This window comes from Fonsecaea monophora, assembly GCF_001642475.1.
Source record: "Fonsecaea monophora strain CBS 269.37 chromosome Unknown Scaff143, whole genome shotgun sequence".
NCBI lineage: Eukaryota > Fungi > Ascomycota > Eurotiomycetes > Chaetothyriales > Herpotrichiellaceae > Fonsecaea > Fonsecaea monophora.
The window spans coordinates 13,502-32,258 of NW_019174074.1; the positions used below are offsets into that span (position 1 = coordinate 13,502).

The 18,757-nt window shown below is 52.2% G+C and overlaps 6 protein-coding genes across 6 annotated transcripts; 5 read left to right on the top strand and 1 right to left on the bottom strand.

The window, feature by feature from the left end:
• AYO21_11087 (hypothetical protein) lies at nt 1–2,095 on the top strand (the record flags this gene model as incomplete). The annotated part of the gene is made up of 6 exons (XM_022660986.1): nt 1–173; nt 255–628; nt 687–863; nt 993–1,238; nt 1,300–1,674; nt 1,764–2,095. 6 exons carry the CDS (start codon nt 1–3, stop codon nt 2,093–2,095), a joined length of 1,677 nt encoding a protein of 558 aa, XP_022506691.1.
• Nucleotides 2,096–4,866: 2,771 nt separating this feature from the next.
• Nucleotides 4,867–5,316, top strand: AYO21_11088 (hypothetical protein; the record flags this gene model as incomplete). Its single annotated transcript, XM_022660987.1, has 1 exon — nt 4,867–5,316. The coding sequence occupies one exon, from the start codon at nt 4,867–4,869 to the stop codon at nt 5,314–5,316; it is 450 nt and encodes a 149-aa protein (XP_022506692.1).
• A 3,471-nt stretch (nt 5,317–8,787) lies between these two features.
• On the top strand, nt 8,788–9,500 carry AYO21_11089 (hypothetical protein; the record flags this gene model as incomplete). Its single annotated transcript, XM_022660988.1, has 2 exons — nt 8,788–8,841; nt 8,892–9,500. The coding sequence occupies 2 exons, from the start codon at nt 8,788–8,790 to the stop codon at nt 9,498–9,500; spliced, it is 663 nt and encodes a 220-aa protein (XP_022506693.1).
• Nucleotides 9,501–10,425: 925 nt separating this feature from the next.
• AYO21_11090 (hypothetical protein) lies at nt 10,426–12,145 on the top strand (the record flags this gene model as incomplete). Its single annotated transcript, XM_022660989.1, has 2 exons — nt 10,426–10,521; nt 10,592–12,145. The coding sequence occupies 2 exons, from the start codon at nt 10,426–10,428 to the stop codon at nt 12,143–12,145; spliced, it is 1,650 nt and encodes a 549-aa protein (XP_022506694.1).
• A 1,464-nt stretch (nt 12,146–13,609) lies between these two features.
• On the bottom strand, nt 13,610–14,296 carry AYO21_11091 (hypothetical protein; the record flags this gene model as incomplete). Its single annotated transcript, XM_022660990.1, has 1 exon — nt 13,610–14,296. One exon carries the CDS (start codon nt 14,294–14,296, stop codon nt 13,610–13,612), a length of 687 nt encoding a protein of 228 aa, XP_022506695.1.
• Nucleotides 14,297–15,952: 1,656 nt separating this feature from the next.
• Nucleotides 15,953–17,147, top strand: AYO21_11092 (hypothetical protein; the record flags this gene model as incomplete). Its single annotated transcript, XM_022660991.1, has 2 exons — nt 15,953–16,047; nt 16,247–17,147. The coding sequence occupies 2 exons, from the start codon at nt 15,953–15,955 to the stop codon at nt 17,145–17,147; spliced, it is 996 nt and encodes a 331-aa protein (XP_022506696.1).
• Nucleotides 17,148–18,757: the final 1,610 nt, after the last annotated feature.

Below are 18,757 nucleotides of genomic sequence, written 5' to 3' on the forward strand. Positions count from 1 at the left end.
ATGTCCGTCGCCAACGCAGGGATTATTGCCGCTGCCACCGTACCAGAGGCCGAAGATCCAAAGAAGGATGCTGAACTCAATAGCCCCAACGATCTCGATGAAGACAGGCCGGTCGCTCCAGATCAGTTTGATCCCAAGTATCAGACTTCAAAGTGGGAGCGCTGGGCCTATTAGTGAGTTCCTTCCACATCATACAAGGCTTTTCGATTGGCCATGATACTGTCAATGAGACGAGGGTTAACACATACCGCCAGTTGCTACTATATCGGCAATAATGGATTGACCCTCTTCAATTTTGCACCGACGTCATTTCAAGACCTGCTCTACGAGGCCGCTGGTGACAGCGAACGACTACAATTTCTGGGCGCCTACCGTACCATCAACAGCATCGTCTTACTTGCAAATGGCATATCCTTTGCCATTCAAGTAGTCTTATTTCTGCTGATTGGTAGTCTTGCTGATTATGGGAAATGGCGACCCTATGTCCTACTGTTCTGGTCGATTGTTTCCTTCGCGATAGGCTTTGGCTGGCTAGGAATACACACGCAAGACAAATGGCCAGCTGCAACGGGTATGTACATGACGGGGCTTATTTCCTATCAGATGTGCATCACCTTCTGGACAGCGGGTAAGCAACAGGACCAAATTCATACCCTTGTGGACGGTACTAACAAGATATTATCAAGCTTTTCCGGGGTTGGCACGGAACACGCCTGAGATGAGGGAGAAGGCGGTACAATATGAAAACCGTGAGATTAGTAGAGACGACTATGACTTTGCCGACATGATGGAGCGGAATCGCATATACAACGTCGCATTTATCATGCAGAGCGCTGGGGAAATCGTCATTCTTGCCGTGCTAGGTGAGTGTCCATTCGGACGGCGGGTGTCTGCCTTGTGTGAATTTCGCCTTTTCACAATGAAGGCTTGGAGTTTGCGACCTGCCGAGAAACCAATGTTGGTGAACGACGCTAATATTTTGTTTGTGGTAGTTGGAATATTGTTCGCTTTGAACGTCAACGCAAGTGCTGCAAACAATCTATGGGGCCTGTCGGTTCTCATTGCGTATGCGACTGGTGTCTGGATCGTGCTTGCGGTGCCCTGGTTCATCCTGGAGAAGAGACGACCTGGGCAGAAACTTCCCCCCGGAATGAACATCATCAGTGTTGGCTTTTGGAACATTTGGCGGGCCCTAGTCCAGATCTGGGAGTTGAAGCAGAGCTTGCTGTACCTTGTCGGTGAGTGCCTATGTCGTCTTCCACTGGTGAGAATTTGTCAAACTCATGCACAGATTATTAGGGTACTTCCTGCTCGGCGATTCTTTGAACACAACAGTCACGGTTATTGCGACTCTGCAAAACTCAGTCGTCTCGTACAATACGTTGACACTGACATACCTGCTCATTGTGGGAATAGCGGCTCAAGGTGCCGGGATTCTTGCTTATTGGCTCATCCAAAAGCGCTTCGGACTCAGCACCAAAACAATGTTTGACGCAGTCATGATTGGTATTTTGCTCCTTGACGGTTGGGGTATGATCGGAATATTTTCGCAATCATTCGGGTTCCACCACGAATGGGAATTCTGGGTATATCAAGCCTTCTACGGCCTGTTTGTGTGCCAGTGGTATGCATACTCGCAGACAATGATCAGCGAGGTCACTCCCCGCGGCAAAGGTAAAGCTTTTCGTTTCGTTCGTGGACATGTCTTCCAGCATCTCCGGGTTCGCTTATCGTCGGAGTGAGCTAACATGTGCTTATCCCAGAATTTTTGTTCTTCAGTCTCTACTCTATCATGGGGAAGACAAGCGCATTTATCGGCCCAATCGTCAGTAGCGCCATCATCGACGCGGATCCCAAGGGAAATAACAGCTTGCCCTTTTATTTCCTGTTTGGGCTCAGCGGGTTGAGTTTTCTGTTGTTGTTCTTCTTTGTGGACCTGAAGAAGAGCAGAAGGGAGCAAGAGAGGTTTTTGCAGAGGGAGGAAGCCGCCAAGCAACGACGCGCAAGTATCATCAGTCAGGGGAGACCGATTGACGACGAGGGAAGCCTTGATAGCGACAGAAAAGCCCCGAAGAGCGACCAACTTAAGTCGTGAACTTGACCCTCCGGGGGCCATATGTACCCAGCATGCGAGGGAAGAGATATGCACCTCTGGAACAGGCAGAGAGCCTTCCGGACGCGGATGAAAAGAGGATTATGGAAAGATTGCTGATGGTATCCTCAGTGATCTAGCAGCAGTTCCGCTCGTGACGAATGAGCGGATTCTTTGCCAGCTCAAAAATGGATGACTCGGTGGCCTGCCTCCAAGCCTGTCATACGAGTATATTCGCGACATGAGCCTGCATTTGGCCTTGTATCGCACCTCCTGACAGGCATCCCTCTTCGATGTCTCTGGAACAGGCGCCCTCTACGCGGATGATATCAAAGAGCGAAGGCTTGGCCGTGCATTTGTCAAAGGGCACCCAGGCCCTTTGGTGCATCACGCTTCCCTTTCGTCTTAAACTAACCTTGAATCTGCAGAATCACACGAACTCTCCTCAAACTACTGCACTTTAGCCACCATAAGCCCAGGGCTGAGACATGAAGGTGAGGACGTCTTGGTGGGAACAGTTCTGCTGTGACAGGGCGGCATCGATACCACGCTGGCAGCGCCCTTGGACGCGATGACTAACCCGAAATGGAAAGTCCTTCCTCTCAAGGTAACGACACGTGACCTGACCATTTTGTAGCGAAGATTTCGTGCTATACAAGGGTAATCAGTAAAAGGTTCGTATTTGTCCGAGGCGCAGCTCAGTCGTGTTGTGTTCACTATTACGACCAAACCTTGTTGCTGCAGCGTTTTGCTCGTAGCCTCCTTCCGCAACGTGTCATGTTGAACGAGCACGAGGAATAGCATCGACAAGCCGGCACGTACGGGCTTCCGGGTCAATGCACCAGGTAATCTGCTTTCCCTCTTGTGGCAAATAATAATCTTGTCTGCCTGCATTCGTACGTCGAGTTGGTTGTTGAGATAGAGTGACTCGACCATCTGACCTATTTTCCGCTGGGCACCAGGGGGCTGTATTTGTAGAAGTAAGCAATGATATCAAATTGTGCCTCGTATTCTCTCGGCTCTCGTGTTTCGTACTGGTCACTCGTACTGCTTATTCGGCCGGAAGTTGTGCACATCCGGGGCAATGTTGCGAGAAGGCCAAGGGCAAAAGCCAAGGACTCGGGGACTTTATGCTTGTACTGGTCATCATGATAATAATAATTGGGACGGCCGTGACGCGGACGTAGATGTAGACGGGCCCGAAGTCCATCGTTTAAAGTCCGCATCTTCGTTTTTGCTTCCGGGATGTGCAGGTCATCCGGAAACAGAGAAGAAATGCTAAAGCGGACCAAGACTTTGCCGGATAATCAAATACTTGTTCCTCATGCTTGTCGGTAGGGCGAGACAAAATATAGGGTGTGGGATGTGGGATGTGAGGTGAGATGTTGTTCGCACATCTGACCCGTGGAAGGCGGTAAGAGGTTGCAATAATCGCGAGGAGTTGTAGAAGCCCGAGGAGACTATTGCACCTCGTTGGGGGAAAGGAAAGGCGTAGGGCGTGTGCATGGATTTAAAGGTGACAGAGGAGCGAGAGCGGGCATACTCATAGGTAGCAACGGCGCCCGTCATCCAAGGGTTAAGAGTCATCGGTCCGGCAATAAGCCCTCCATAAGCCCTCACACTCCCTATAAGCCCATGCCTAGAGAACCAAAGGGCTGCCCCCTGCTGCCCCTGTAAGGTGCAAATCTTCGGCCGAAGACGAGCCTTCGTCTGCCTGTGTTTGTAATCTCCGTCCACTCTTCGGCCTCAAGCCCGGCTCCATGGTTGGATGCAGTTCCTCCGTGTCCTATGCCAATGCTAATGCCAAAGGCCCCAAGGCACCAAGGCATCGCACGATTTGCTCTAAACGGCATTTCGCATCCGACGGACCAATTCAATCCGCCTCGCCCAGTATTGCGCAACAAGGCAACAGCAACAACCAGCCAATCCTCTGCCCTGCCAGTCTTGGGTTTCCGCTAGGCGTGAGTCAAACGTCGTTTCTGATTTGATTGATTTGATTATTTGTTCTCCCTTTCTCACTAAGGCGTGAACACTGCCGCCCACGTCCGCCTCGCCGCGCGTATCTACTCCCACTACCTCGTACTACTGAGAACTCCGACTCGGCTCTACGGGGTTTACTCAACCCTGCCTTAGCAATGCGTACTCGTACTTACGGCCTCCTTGCTCCTTCGTATGCACCGCAACATCCCGGTGGAGAAATTTATGGTTCCCACGGCGATAATACCATAGCAGCATCGGTCCCATTAGCCCATGTCCACGGGCTGTGTGACTCAGGCATCCGTGTTTTTTGATTGAAAACTATAACCTGCATCAGTAAGCCAATATCATTAATATACAGATGTGCTGTCCTCGTGTTCAATCTAGTCCACACTTCCTCTCCCAATTCAATTCCCATTTCCAAGGAGAGAACAGACTCAGACACAACTCTACAAGTCTCCACCAAACGTTTTCCCGACAACAACCCGTCGAGATTTCTACTACACAAAAATACTTTCATCCGAGTTTGAGCCCTTTCACATGTCCCTAGTGAGGCTCGAGCCGCCCTCCGCCCCATTGACAATCTTTTTGGGATACAACAACAAAAACCAGCAACTCCACCGCCTCGTCAGCCCGATTTTTTCTTCGCTGAAGTCTCCACCCGCGAAAAACCTCTCCATTCTTCGTACAACCACCCGGTAGACACAGTCATAATTATATTGAGCCGTCTACCCCGACTACACCGTAACAGTTCAAATCCAACCCACCTCACCTTTTGATACAAACATACATCAAAGATGCCTCTATCATTTCTGGAACCTCTCAGCAGACCGCCTTCGCGCGATCTCGCACCAACGCGACGTCTGTCGCGCGAAGAAACATATCATCTGGCCGACACCGCCCGGAGAAAGTCCTCGGATAGGCAAGTGCGCGAGGACCTCCGTCTCAAACTCAGCCATGACCACCTCCTCGAACTACTTCTCCAAGATATCGCCCGAACGGAGCGAGAGCGCCAGACATCACCCACAGACGACAAATATCTAATGCCCCAAGAAAGGAAACAACCCTCATCGTCGTCGTCGTCATCATCCTCAACATCAGAATCAGAGGCAGAGGCACAGAGGTCTTCAACCTCAGACCTGGAACTGGTGGACGAGTACGGGTTCCCGCTGGATCTGGAGGATGGGGAGGAAGACCTGGGGGGATTGACGTTGACGAGGACCAAGTCGCGAAGGCCCGTGAGATGAAGGCGACAGGCTATTGGATGAGGCTCAGCACTCTACACCTATATCGCCCCCATCTCGCTGGCACGATGTACGACCACCCTTGACGTTGACGACTTTTTTTCCTTTTAGCGGTTTACGATACCCCAGCATAAGCGATGTTTGCAGCAGCGGGAAGGCATTTGAGTCTTACCCATTGATTGAACTCCAAGCCACAATCTACGGCTTGTGAAGACTTCGATCGAGATATTGGATCTTCTGAGACGTCCCCCCCTTCTCAACAAATTGTTGACGGCGCGGACAATATTCCCTCGAAGACCAACACCAACATGACAGGACGAACAGACGGTCCTATGGAATACATACTTGACGGACTTCCAGAACTCGGACGAGAACCACTTCCTGGCAGCGACGACAGGAACAAGCGACCAGGCACAGGCTATTGGATGAGTCGTCAGCGCTCTACACCTGTGTCCCGCTTGATCCTGGCGACACCATGGAGAGGTCCTCCTCGAGCTTGTAATTCTGTCTCGAAGGCTCTTTTTGGCCAGTGCGTCCGATGAATATGTGGAGGAATAGAGAAAGGAAGTTACGTTTACACTTATATAGTATTTCGTCGAATCGGGACGAATGAATGAATAAATACATGGATATCTACCAAATCTCGCTTCTCTCTTTTCTCTTTATTATAGCTTCCGCCTCCTGTCCTGTCCACCGTCCTGACCTCCCTCCGTCTTCTCTCTATCCCATCTATCCACCATCTCTCCCATACCTACCACATTTGCCACATAGAAATACCATCGTCGTTCCTCGCGACCACAAAAGCCAAAAGCCTCGGTTGGGGCAAGTCTTCTAGGCCAGCCTCGTTCGATGGTTTCGGGGGGGTTGGGGGGGTTCGGTTATCCCTCCCCTCGGCCTTTTCCCTCCCAAGGCGGGCAGTGCGTGCACGTGTATATCAGCGCTCGCTCAACTCACTCACTCATTTTCACTCATTTACTCATTCGCCTGTACCACTGACCGACTCCCTCCTTACATGCGTGCATGCGTGCATACTCTTCCCCCTTGTCCCCCTGCACCGAGTCCCGCGTCCCGGGTCTGGTTGGTGAGGGAAGAGGGAAAAGAGGCTTTAGAGGGTTTGCATTTCCCTCTAAACGCCGTGATCCGGTATGGGGGTTTTTGACTCATTGTCACGACTATTTAGTGGCTCGTACGAGGGGGGATCAATTGGCGCAGAGGGGAAGAAAATCCCAGATAGAAGCTAGTTGATGCCTTTGTGACGGATGGGGGTTGGCGGTGTGAAACCCAAGGGCCATGGCGAAAGGCCGATGGCGAGCATTCCGAATGCGGTAATCGTCCCACCCACTCGCTCGCCCCTCCTCCTTACCTATGCAGATACACATGTCTGGATCTGTGTACAAGTACGAAGAATTCTCTTTCCCCCAGTGACCCGATCCAACCATGATTTTGTACGAATGAGCAAGAACTTCTATTTGTTTCTTGTTGCAGTAAATATCTCTTCTCTCGTTCTCTTTTCCGCGGGGTCTGACAGCGGAGTAGAGTACTTGTGCTGTAGGTCGTACGAGGTGCCAGACCTGCTGACTGATGACTATTTGATCGCCTCCTCGAAAGTATATCGTATGCAAGCCACCCGCCGAGTCCTACCGATAAACTTTTTCCCTTTCGCGCAAACTTCTCCACTGAGTTACTTGTCGCTCTTCACTCGTCGAGAAAGGGCCCTCCTTCCGGGTGTCGGCACGGCGAGGCACACATGCCTCGGACCACTTCATTGGTCTTCTCAACAGATATTTTGGCGGTGTGGATGTTGGCGAAGGGAGTGCAATTCCATGTTCTTGTACCTGAGAGTAGGATTTTGGGTGGAGTCTAATGTCGAAAGGCGCGAGTGAGGATGAACAGCGTGTCCGAATTTTTTTTGGCAGACCCATCTGGAAACTTCTGAATTCTAGGTCCAAAACTGGGAATCCTCTACCAACACCAAGGGTGAGGAGCCGACTGATGCGACCTCTCCCAAAGAGGATGGAAAGATTGGCGTCTACGAGAACTCGGTTGTCTGTAGCCGGGGCCAAGGAGACAAGTCCGATTCGATGGGCACTAGTCGCTTGATCCCTTATCCACAGGGCACCGATATCCGTGATGGATGGTTTACCGTCCCAGAGTCACTGCCGTCTTTCCGCCGACCTTTTCTCGTACAAGTTAGTACAACCAGAGGTGGGAAACACCTCGGCTCAATGTCACCGGACCGTCGAGCCTGGTATGCGCATCTTGGAAATCCCATGGCAAGCAATTCCATAAGGCAACATGGTCTGGACCATGCTTCACGTGATCGGCCACGACAGCGACCGGTAGAAGCCCAGAAGGATGAGGAAGCCCACAGCACCAAGTGATTTCTGGAACAAGGAAGGAGTTCTTTCCGTGCTAATTCCACCGGCCGATTGCATGTGTGCAAAGACGTGTAGCCAGCTGCCACCTTCCTGGGAATTCGGTATCTACCATTTAAATACCGAGTTCCAGTCAAAAAGTTCGTGATTCTGTTTCGAGTAAGGATACGCCTACCACGCACGCGGAGGAGTAAGGGATGTGTTGTTATGTTTCCTTTCAATTCCTAACTTCTCAACACTGCTTGCTGTCTGCCTGTGTAATCCATTTGGATGTCAAGTCAACCTGAGGAACCCAACAATGAAGTCCCGGGCTGCATGAGGAGCTCCTGGCTGCAGATCGGTTCTTTCTCGGGAGTTCGTGACAGCCAGTGAGGCGTTGACGCGTCGAAGGTAGACATCTCATCGACAGCGCAGCGGTATATAGCCCGCCTCGTTTGCTCAGACAGCCCAAGTTGCTTCAAGCATCCGGATTTGTATGTAGAGAATGCAGGAGGAGCCCAGCGACGGATCACACTGTGTAAGGCATAAGATCGGTAGGGAAGTTGGGTTGGAAGCAGACAAAGAGACACGGGCTCCCCAAGATTGTGGAGCGGTACATCTGTGCGACATTGAAGGGCTAGCCATGTCCTCGTTTCACGTTTGGGCTCGACTCAACTGCGCAGGCCTGCTCATAGTGGTTCTGACTTACAGACGGAGATAGGATCTACGAGGTACTACGTAAACGAGGATCTACACGGCGATAAAATTGGATCCAGCTAGCCAAAGTGCCAAGCATGGACTGGCAAGTGGCTGACTCACTAGCTTCGGCAAACATTCTCTTTGCATGGGTAAACTAAGGCTCTTCATCGGCCGATGATCCGCGTCGCTGATCCTCAATGCAACCTGACATGTTCCAAGGATGTCCAATCCATCCCTCGAGACAAGAGTGGACGCAGATCCCTCTGGACAGTCACTCGAGCGCCTGCATTTTATGATAGCTGGCCATGTACAAGTATGCTTTGTGTTTCTCGCCTTCATCTTGCTCAGGTTATGACCTAGTCGATACTGTTTCAAGTAGGCCTGCTACTCGTGGCCGTCCTTCAGCGCAAAGACGTTCACAATGGCTTTCATCCGCGTGTACCAGGAGTCGGACAAGGACGCCATGATTCATATTGTTCGTCTACTATTTCTAGCATACTATGGTTATATCTGACTGGTGTCTAGTTCCGTGACACTGCCGCTCCCGATCTTCGCGATGCAGGCGATCCAGTTCTGCATTATGCTTCCTTCCTGTGGTGTCGACCCTATCTCATGCTAGAACCCGAAACCTGCTTTGTTCTCGATGATGGTAATGGCGTTGCAGTAGGGTATCTGCTCGGGGTCCCTGACACTGCCTCGTTTGTACAAAAGTACGAGGAAACATATATTCCCCACATGCAGTCGCAGGGATTAGAAAAGCCGGGCCCCGACGAGCCAACTAGCTGGAACGAAAATCTACCAAACGCATTAAGAGAGATCATGTTTAACCCTCGTACGATGCTGCACGAACAATATCCTCAGCTAATGGAACAATGGCCGGCGCACATACACATCGATATACTAACCCCATTTCAAAAGCAAGGCTGGGGTCGACGCTTGATCGAGCAGTTTTGTGGTGCGGCCAAAGAGCGAAGTGTAAAAGGGCTTCATCTGCTCATGGCAGCAGCGAATGAAGACGCTGGGAGATTCTATCCTCGCGTAGGGTTTTCTCGGTTCCCGTATGTGATTGACAATGGTGTCAGTGGCGAGGAAGGCAGAGATTCTGGTACCATCTGGTTCGTGAAGTCTCTATGAGAGAGCCCCGGCTCTCTCAACACCATCATACTCACGTCAGCAACCATCCACTATTTTTCCTCACACAACGCCGTAGAAATGGACCATGGAGAGTCTCCGACGTGGAATCTCGACTATTATCTAATCCTGCATTACGGCAGCACCAGCGTATTTACGACGTACCGAGTACAATTATCCAGCCAAGGATTACTCCAAGCTGCAGTTGACCCTCAATATGGCAACTCGGAGATATCTGGGGCAATCGTCTCCTCACTTGTGTGATGCTAGTATGCGACAATGATAAGCGCTAACCAACACAGTGGGGATCCCCGACGCCTAACACATCTCAGAAGTACTGTGACGGATGTACGGAGTTGGAATATGGATGCGACACCCCCTTTTACAAATTGAAACCAGGCCCGTGGGCGAGTATGCTTTTCGTGGATCTCAGGACGGCAGCCGAACAATCGGATTGATACGTGGTATCGCTAGGGGGAAGTGGATGATCATCCTCTGGAATCCAATGTCAGAGCCTCGCGTGAGCCTCGTTCTCAGGCGGCCGCATCCTTGCGGACCTAGCATTTGATCCATGTGAGGACGTGGCCGCATTTTCTTCCTGGAGAGTATCTCAGTCAGCGCATTCAGATTATAGTTTATGCTGATCTGCCTGTAAGCTCCCAGAGGTATAGTATGCTCAGTATTTATACCACAATCGACCGCCAACAATTTCCCACGCGTCTAGTCTCTTGCCGACACAAACTTTGCGACATCAGCCAAGTCAATACCGACCAGCGTGCTCGTTCCCACCCCCGTTCGGTACATTAAATTTGACCAAGCTATACCGAGGCACCCCGCATCTTTGATTTCTAGCGAGCAAGTTCAAATATCAAATAACAAATAGCACACACCGCCTTGAGGAAAATCATTATACCTCCAACCGACAGCCATGGTCTTCCTTGCATCCGGGCCTGCCCCCAAAATCACAAACAAAGACATCTGCTCGTGGATCTTCGATGAGCCCACATACGATGTCAACAAACCAGTAAGTATAGACCGTCACGAGGAAAGCAGCTTCGCTCCAGAACCCCTTTGCTGACGAGAGGAACTATCAGATCTTTATTGATGCAAACAACACAAGTCGCTCCATCTCCAACCTACAAGCACGCAAGATCATTCGTCAGTTGATTCGCGGTCTGCACAAGGCTGGTGTGAAAAGGGGCGACTGTGTCCTCGTCCACTCGTTCAATGACATTTACTATCCAATACTCTTTCTCGCCATCGTCGGCGCGGGTGCCGTGTTTGCTGGCTCGAATCCCGGTTACACACCTCTCGAGTTGCGGCATCATGTCAACATCACCCAGGCAACTTTCCTCATTAGTGAACCGGAACTGCTTGAACCTCTGATGCGAGCAGCCAAGGATACAGGGATCTCCCAGTCGCAGGTCCGCGTTTTCAACACACAGTCCAGCCAGACTGTTCCGCAAGGGTTTACGAGCTGGACGGACTTGATGCAGCACGGTGAAGAGGACTGGGTGCGCTTCGACGACTTTGACACCTGTGCAAACACGACGGCGGCTCGACTGACCAGCTCTGGGACAACGGGATTGCCCAAAGCCACCATAACCACGCACCGGAACTTGATCGCTCAACATGAGTTGTGCTACGGCCCCACAATGTACAAAAAATCATATGAGCCCGTCAACCTGTATGCGACCCCCATGTTCCACGCCGCCATCGCGCCCCGATGTCACACGACGACGTTGAAGCTCGGAGAGCGGGCGTACGTCATGCGGCGGTTCGATTTGGAGTCATACCTCGCCAATATCGACAAGTTCAAGGTCACAGAATTCTACGTCGTGTCGGCCATGGCGGTCGCCATTGCCATGTCCCCGCTCATCAAGAAGTACTCGATAAAGTCGATCCGCCACGGCCTGGCCGGCGCGGCGCCCCTGAGCAAGGAGACTCAGGCAGCGATCAGGCCGTACTTGGGCGAAGGTGCTCCGTTCGCGCAGGTCTGGGGCATGACAGAGACGACGTGCATCCTCACACAGTTCCCGTGGCCCGAGGACGACGACACGGGGTCGGTTGGCCGGGTTATCCCAGGCATGGACCTGAAGTTGATCGACGACGAGGGCAAGGACATCACGGGCTACGATGTCGTCGGAGAGATGTGCGCGCGCGGCCCCACCGTGATCAAGGGCTACTTCAACAACCCGCAGGCCAACAAGGAGTCGTTTGACGCCGACGGTTTCTACCACACAGGCGACATGATGTACTGCGACAGCAAGACCAAGCTGTGGTACATTGTGGACCGGAAGAAGGAGCTGATCAAGGTGCGCGGGTTCCAGGTGGCGCCACCCGAAATCGAGGGTGTCCTACTCACCCACCCGGACATTGTCGACGCCGCCGTCATCGGCATCCCCGCGGCCTCTGAACTCGACGGCGAAGCTCCTCGCGCCTATGTCGTGCGCAGACCCGGCGTCGCCCCCGCCAACCTGACCGAGCAGCACGTCTACGACTGGGTCGCCGAGCGCCTCGCCAAGTACAAGCGACTGGACGGCGGGGTGCGGTTCACGGACGTGATTCCCAAGAACGCGAGCGGCAAGATCCTGAAGCGCATCCTGAGGGAGGAGGCCAAGAAGGAGAAGGCCACGCCGAGATTGTAGGCGGGGGAAGCTTACCTGGGACAGGAGCATCCGCCTTCCATTCCGTGCATCACTGATTGTATATACTAATAAGCCTTCCATGTTCGTAAGTGTGTGTCACAGCTGATAGAGATGCCTGATTTTGAGGGGTCCCGAAAAGCGAGACGATGCTGGGTGCTGGTGGATGCGCAGCCCTAGACGCTGATTGGGGATCAGGAAGTAAGAATAGAATGGGTATTCTTTCCATGTTCTTTAGTGGCCTTTGAACTGAAAGGAGAGAGGTTTGTGAGTGAGAGTGAGCCGTCCATCCATCATCCATCATCCATCCATCCACATACAGATATAGTTCTCCATGCCCACAAACCCACAATCCACCGCATCCCGCGTCGGACAGGGTCCTCCGAAACCCACATTGTACAGGCAGAACCACAGTACCACGAGGCAACCAACGCCCCAAGGTCTGCGATCCCTAGTGGGGCCCACGACCTAGGATCTGGGATATATGATCTATGCGGTACCACAATACCTACCTAGGTATTCCCGCATTCCGCTCCGCGCGCGCCATGACGACAGACGAGACGAGACGGACATGTCATGTCATGCCGTATCGTGTCGTGTCGTACCGACCAATCCGCTCGTCGCAGACCGTTTTAGTCCATCGCGCAGGGTGCGTTCCCTTACCCACGATCTAGGGTCCAGGACATCAGGGCGGGGCGGGGACACGTCGGGATACGCGGTGCTATTACCACAACTGTCACTATACCTATACCAATACCTATTACCCCTGGCTATTCTCGAGGTGCGAATGTCTCAGACGCCTAAGTGGCCTAAATTAAATACCTTGCATGACCTTGACCTTGACATTTGACCTACCTGAAAGGGATGTCAGTTTGTCAGATGATTTGACGGGTTGTGGTGAGTATTTGAGAGGGGGTTTGCTTGGATGGTAGACAGAATTCCGGCTCATTGTTGGAAACCCGAACGGTAGACCGCATGTATAGGATCCCGGGGGTGCCGTAAGAATAGTGGTATAACGTATAGATAGATAGGCAAACAAGACACAAGTCCCTTTTCCAGTGAACGAACCCGTCGCTTTGACTAATACAAGCACAAAAAAAATAAAATTTTTCCGTGACCGCCCCTCGTTTCCGCCCCGTGAGGTAGGCCCGTGTACAGTATCCTCCGTAGAAACAATATAACCCTCCCCCACGTTTCGTTCAATCATTGTAGCGTTGATTCGTTCGTCCTCTTCCTACTCGTCCTTAGTGCGGGCAGCAGTCCATTTCTTCCTTCGGCCGATCCGCGATTGAATGCTCCGACGTGGGTATGACTCCCAATCGATGGCTTCAAGCTTCAAGACGGTTGAGGGGAAGCTCGGGTGTAACTTATCGCTTTCAACAGACCCCACAGCTGTCCCGGACCACCGTGTTGTTGCGGTGAGTTGCCACCCTCTTGGAATCTTATACAGTTTCCGTGACCCTCGTGTCACGAGTGCAAGGCCGAATTTGCGCCCGACAAGAAGCGGCAGTCGCAGAAGCTTTGGCGCAAAACCTCGTTTCTCAACGCGACGACCTCGTCGTGCAGGGCTGAGACGAGCGAGGTCTGCATCTGCAACTTCTCTTCCTCCTTACGGCACCGCTGTTGGAGGTGCTCGATAAACACTTTTTGACGGTTGCGGCATTTTGTCGCGGCTTTGCGATTCAACTCCAGCTCGCGCGCGTGCTTTTCGGAGCGAGGGGCGATGCGGCCAGTCGTGCTCTTCTTCCGTCGCGCCGGGGTATTTCTAGGTCGGTAAGAGTCGTCGTTTAGGTCGATTGTGGCCAGGGACATCCGTCGGAGGAGCTGTTGGTGGCTCAGTGACATGGATCCAGCGGGCGAGTCTATGGAACTGGTTCGTCCCAGTTGCGAAGTTTGACTCGCTGGCGAAGTCGACCCCTCAAGACCCCGGGGATGAAGGTCGTGGGGTTGGACAAACTCAGGCGACGGTCTCTGAGGAACCAGCCCGGGGGAAGCAGTTTCTGTCGGCTGGATGAAGAGGTCATGGTCGCTGAAAACGGGCGACTGGTGGCTGTAACTGTTGTTGTAGGGGACATCAGAGGATAATGGAAACTGCCAAATGTTGACGTCATCCGCTAAGACAGGCGAGGTGGTCAAATCGGTGTTCAAAGTCATCGTGTCACGTCTGATATCGATATGGCCTAAACAGAATTGATATGACCCTTTATGTGTGTAACCACGAATGGTTTCTGAGCTTTCTTGTACACCTTGTCCTGCCTCAATGGGGCGGGGTGGTCAATGGGATATTATGATGTTGATGCCCATTGCGACTTTCGTCACTGTCCGATACAGGCTTCCTTCGCTCACATGGCATGGGTGGCGGATCAGTGACCCGGAGGGTGATGTAGTGCTAGGGATGGGATCGAAACTATATCCTAATAAAGTAGGAAGTTTTCTCCGGCAGGGCCGAGTGGTAGACGGCGACCACTCCGCGGGCTGGGGTGCACAGGGCTGTATCGATTAGGACATGAGTGTGGCATGGCATAGTAGATGGAGAAACAGAGGGGTGAGAGCCATGGCAAACCCCAACCGAAGGCGTAGGAAGTGGCATTTCCGTTGCGTATGGCAGAGTCCGTCAAAGACTAGGGCCGGAAAAAGCAGCCACGATCGACAGCGTCTCTCGACAGCGTCCGTTCGGGGAGGAAGCTCCCAACATTCTTCCCCTCGCACCCTCAAAAGCTGATCTTACCTGGAAGAGGCAAAGCTCTACGGGGTGAGCTAGGGGACAACTCTGTTATGTACTGAGTTGGCGGCATAACGATGGTACAAGGAATCTCATGGGACTGCCATCTCTCAATGGAGTGCAGCAGCTCGTTTCTTTCTCCTTCAAAGTCCTGAGGCTCGATATGGTCGACATAGCTCCTCGCGATGAGGACCGATCAGTGGAGACTGCCATGATTTGATATCTCCAAAATTCTGTCACTGTCTCCCGCAGCTGTTTCAATGCACAAGGATAAATGTAAGATACTTTTCAACACGGACAACATGGGATTGGAAATGGGGCAAAGGCGGAAAACCCCGCAGTTGCCCCACCCGAGAACAAATTCCATTTCCCCGATACCAAGATGAATAATAATTGGTCAGTGTCTATGAACGGTATCCACCCCGCCACTCAGTTCAGACCAACAGCGCAAAGGAGCGGAACATCCTGAACGAGCATCTCGTCGGATTGCCTTGGTCGGAACAGGCAAGTACTGGAGAGATCTGAGGACTAGACAACCCAGATCCTGCCAGGGTATCTGGCATGTCTTCGAACAATGGAGTTCCACGGCTATTACGGCTTACCTGGTCTGTTCCTTCTGAGGGGGCCGGTATCAAAAGTCTTACCAAGGACCACTCTACGTCACCCCGCGCCAGAGCATTTAAACTTCAGTGGCTCAAGTGGCGAACCTTCACGAACCTATTAGGACCAGGCCTGTAGTCACCGTTCAAAAAAGGCCAGATGCGGAAGTTGTGCTGATAGCACCATTATTACTCCGAGGCAACATCCTAGTCGAACGTGCCTGCCTGTGGCTGCGTACCAACCAAATGCGCCCGGCGTTGAAATTTGCGGCGTATGTCTGGGCAGAATTGCCCAACGCGCGAAAACGCGTCATGGTGTCTGAAATCTTGGTTCTCCCATTGCGCTAGCCCACACGATTAGCTGGGACTTGTTTGTACATTATAAGGCCCGAACCTGCTGCGCCCACAGACGTTTGGGGGTTCTCGAGCATGGGGCTTTGGTCTGCATAACAACAACAAGAGGATCCATGTCTTAACAAACACAAAACCATGAAGACCCTGAAACCGGCGCCGAAGGAGGGTGGCAACACGAGGACGACGTCCAAATCGGAGAGAAAGACTCCTCGAGGCAGGACTTCTCGAGCGTAAGTCTTTTTTCTCATCAGTGTTTTACACTACAGCACACTGCTCCTTTTGATAATCTGGAACTTCGGAAAAAAAGGATGCTGATTTGAGTGCAGATGTGATCGATGCAGGGTCAAGAAGGCGAAGGTCAGTCCATCCCCTTCTCCCACCCCCCAAATTTGTGTGTATTGTTGGACTACCTCACTAACCCTACAACAGTGTGACGGGGACCAAGCGTGCAAACTCTGCCGAGCCACCGACAGCCCGTGTGTATACTCTGCCAGACGGCGAGAGGCGAGAAACTAGTAAGAGAGCCAATCCACGTTCACATGTCGAGCCATTTTGGGGGCAGTGGTGGCTAATAAGTCCTCAAAGTTACTTCCAGATGCGAGAAGTCACCGATGCGGCCCTGCAACGACTATATTGGGCCTGTCGCAGAAGGACCGGCTTCCCGGGAGACATTCCCGACGAGTCGAAAGGAGGAGGGGTCTCGACGACCGATATCCTGCAGGGACTAGGCCTGTTGACCCCCAACCTCGACGAGCCAAACTTTCTAAGCGGGCCCGAACAGTCGACGACACGGCTGTTCAGTAACAAAACGCCGATGGTGATGGTGCAGACGCGAGCCCAAACCACGAACACAAACACTCGCGACTCCGTCGAGGATATCGACGAGCACTCCGCCACATCGGTCGCATCTACGTCCAGCAGCTCGCCATCGTCGACGGGACCGACGGTGACGATGACGACGAGGACCGCGCAAGAGATGGACATGAAGACCCAGTTTAAATTGACCTCGTCGCTGCCTCCCACGGGCAGATGCGCATCCTTGATAAAACGGGCGCCGTCCCACGCCGCCCACGACGACCAGCCCTTCTTCCAGGACCAGTTCATGGAACCGCGCCTGGAAGTCGACGCCTTTGTCGACATGAGTCTCTGTACCTCTCCGTCACCACAACCACCACCGTCCCACCTTTACGGTCAGCCATTGTCATCATCATCCACCAACGTGCCGGTCATGCCCGCTTTGCCGCATATCCCGTACGGGCACCCTCACCACCCGTCGCACGATCTCGTGTTTGATAACTATACTATCTGTCCCCGTGGGCCGGGTCTATAGTTGCGACGCAGCAGTCCGCTGCGACTGGATGATTGGCGATTTGTTCCTCCATTTGCGCCTTTTGTTGTTGTTGTTGTTTTCGAGATGGGTTTTGTCTGCAAGCCTCAACTGGGTGGGTACTCATTCGCACTACTCGTGCTGGGTCATTATGATGGCTATGGGGACTAGGACACTATGGGACGGCCTATTACCAACTCGTCTAAAAGTACTAATTGAGGAAAAAGGTTGGGAGGCCATGGGCTATTCTATCTCTTGGATTAAGAGCTACGATTCCTTCCCTGGGAGGATGTTCTCTTGTCGTGCGAACAGCATGCAGAAAAGTTGCCCCGTACCATTCACCAATTGGTTGTAACGAGTGAAAAATGGAATGAAATCAAGTTGTGTGTCTATACCTAAAGCCAATAATCCGTGATAGCTCAAGTGAGTCGAGAAGCGACAACTACTACTACTGCAGTAGAACACTGCAACTCCCTGGGATTAACGACCTCGCCATTGCCTCCCTTGTTCGCAAACTCGCTCCCGCCACGGACAAGGGTTCGCTGGGAAAGGTATGCAAGTTTCGGCTTTTGGGTTTTGCCTTTTGCGAGTCTCAGACAAGGGTGTTATCAAAATGTCTGAAAGACCTCCCATCATTTCCAGCAGATCGGCAACCTGGCTTTTCCAGGGTCACCAGGAAGTTTGTGGGAATGTGGCGCAGATTCCCCCATGCCCACGACGCAATCTTCCATGCCTAATACGGAGCCAAAGCAAGCGAAGAAGCTCCTGTCGCATGGGGAAAGACAAAAGTCCTTGGCATATGGCTAGGCTTGAGGAGATGCATCTCTTGGACAAACTTTGTTGGATCGGAGATGCCGGTCCAGCTGGAACCCTGCGGGGGAAGTGATGGTCAGATGGTCGCCACCTCGTATTATTGGGAGCAATCATTGCATCTGCATGGACTTTTGAAACATCTTCGCTTATGCAGCCTAGCGAGACCAACGCAGCTCACTTTGGAAAGTAAGACTTCTGGTGGCCACACTAGACGGAGTCTTCGAGCTTCAAATGACAAAATCCATCCTGTGGACGGATCGTGCGAGCTTGTAAGGCGGAGTCGCGGCATACATGCATGCATGCATGCATACACACCAACAGACCCTGCGTAAAGACCGAGGCGATTTCTGTCCATCTGCCGTTCCAAATGTGAGATATCAGTGCACCTGGTCACTGGGAGCCGATGGTCGAGGTAAAGCACCTGTGAGGTCGGAAAAGACAACCGGTGGCGTTACTGATTCGAGATAGTACTTGTATGTAGTGTCGGAAAATCCTTGACCCACCAAAACTCCCTCGACATCTCTGCATCTGAGGAAATCGGACCCTGTTTCGTCGGGGCCATAAGTCATCAGCCCTCTGATTACACGTGACCATTCCATTGTTCTGTTGTGCAGATTCGGCTCTGGAGACTTGTATGATTTTCAGCAAGATCTGCGCCTATCGCCTGGGCGTATATGTGGCAGAGCGGGAGAAGGCTGAATTCGCTGGTGGAGTTTTGACGATCCTTGCTCCGGCAATATTGTATTTTCCGATGCCCACCAAGAACAAAATGTCCATTCAAATCATATGCAGGTGTAACT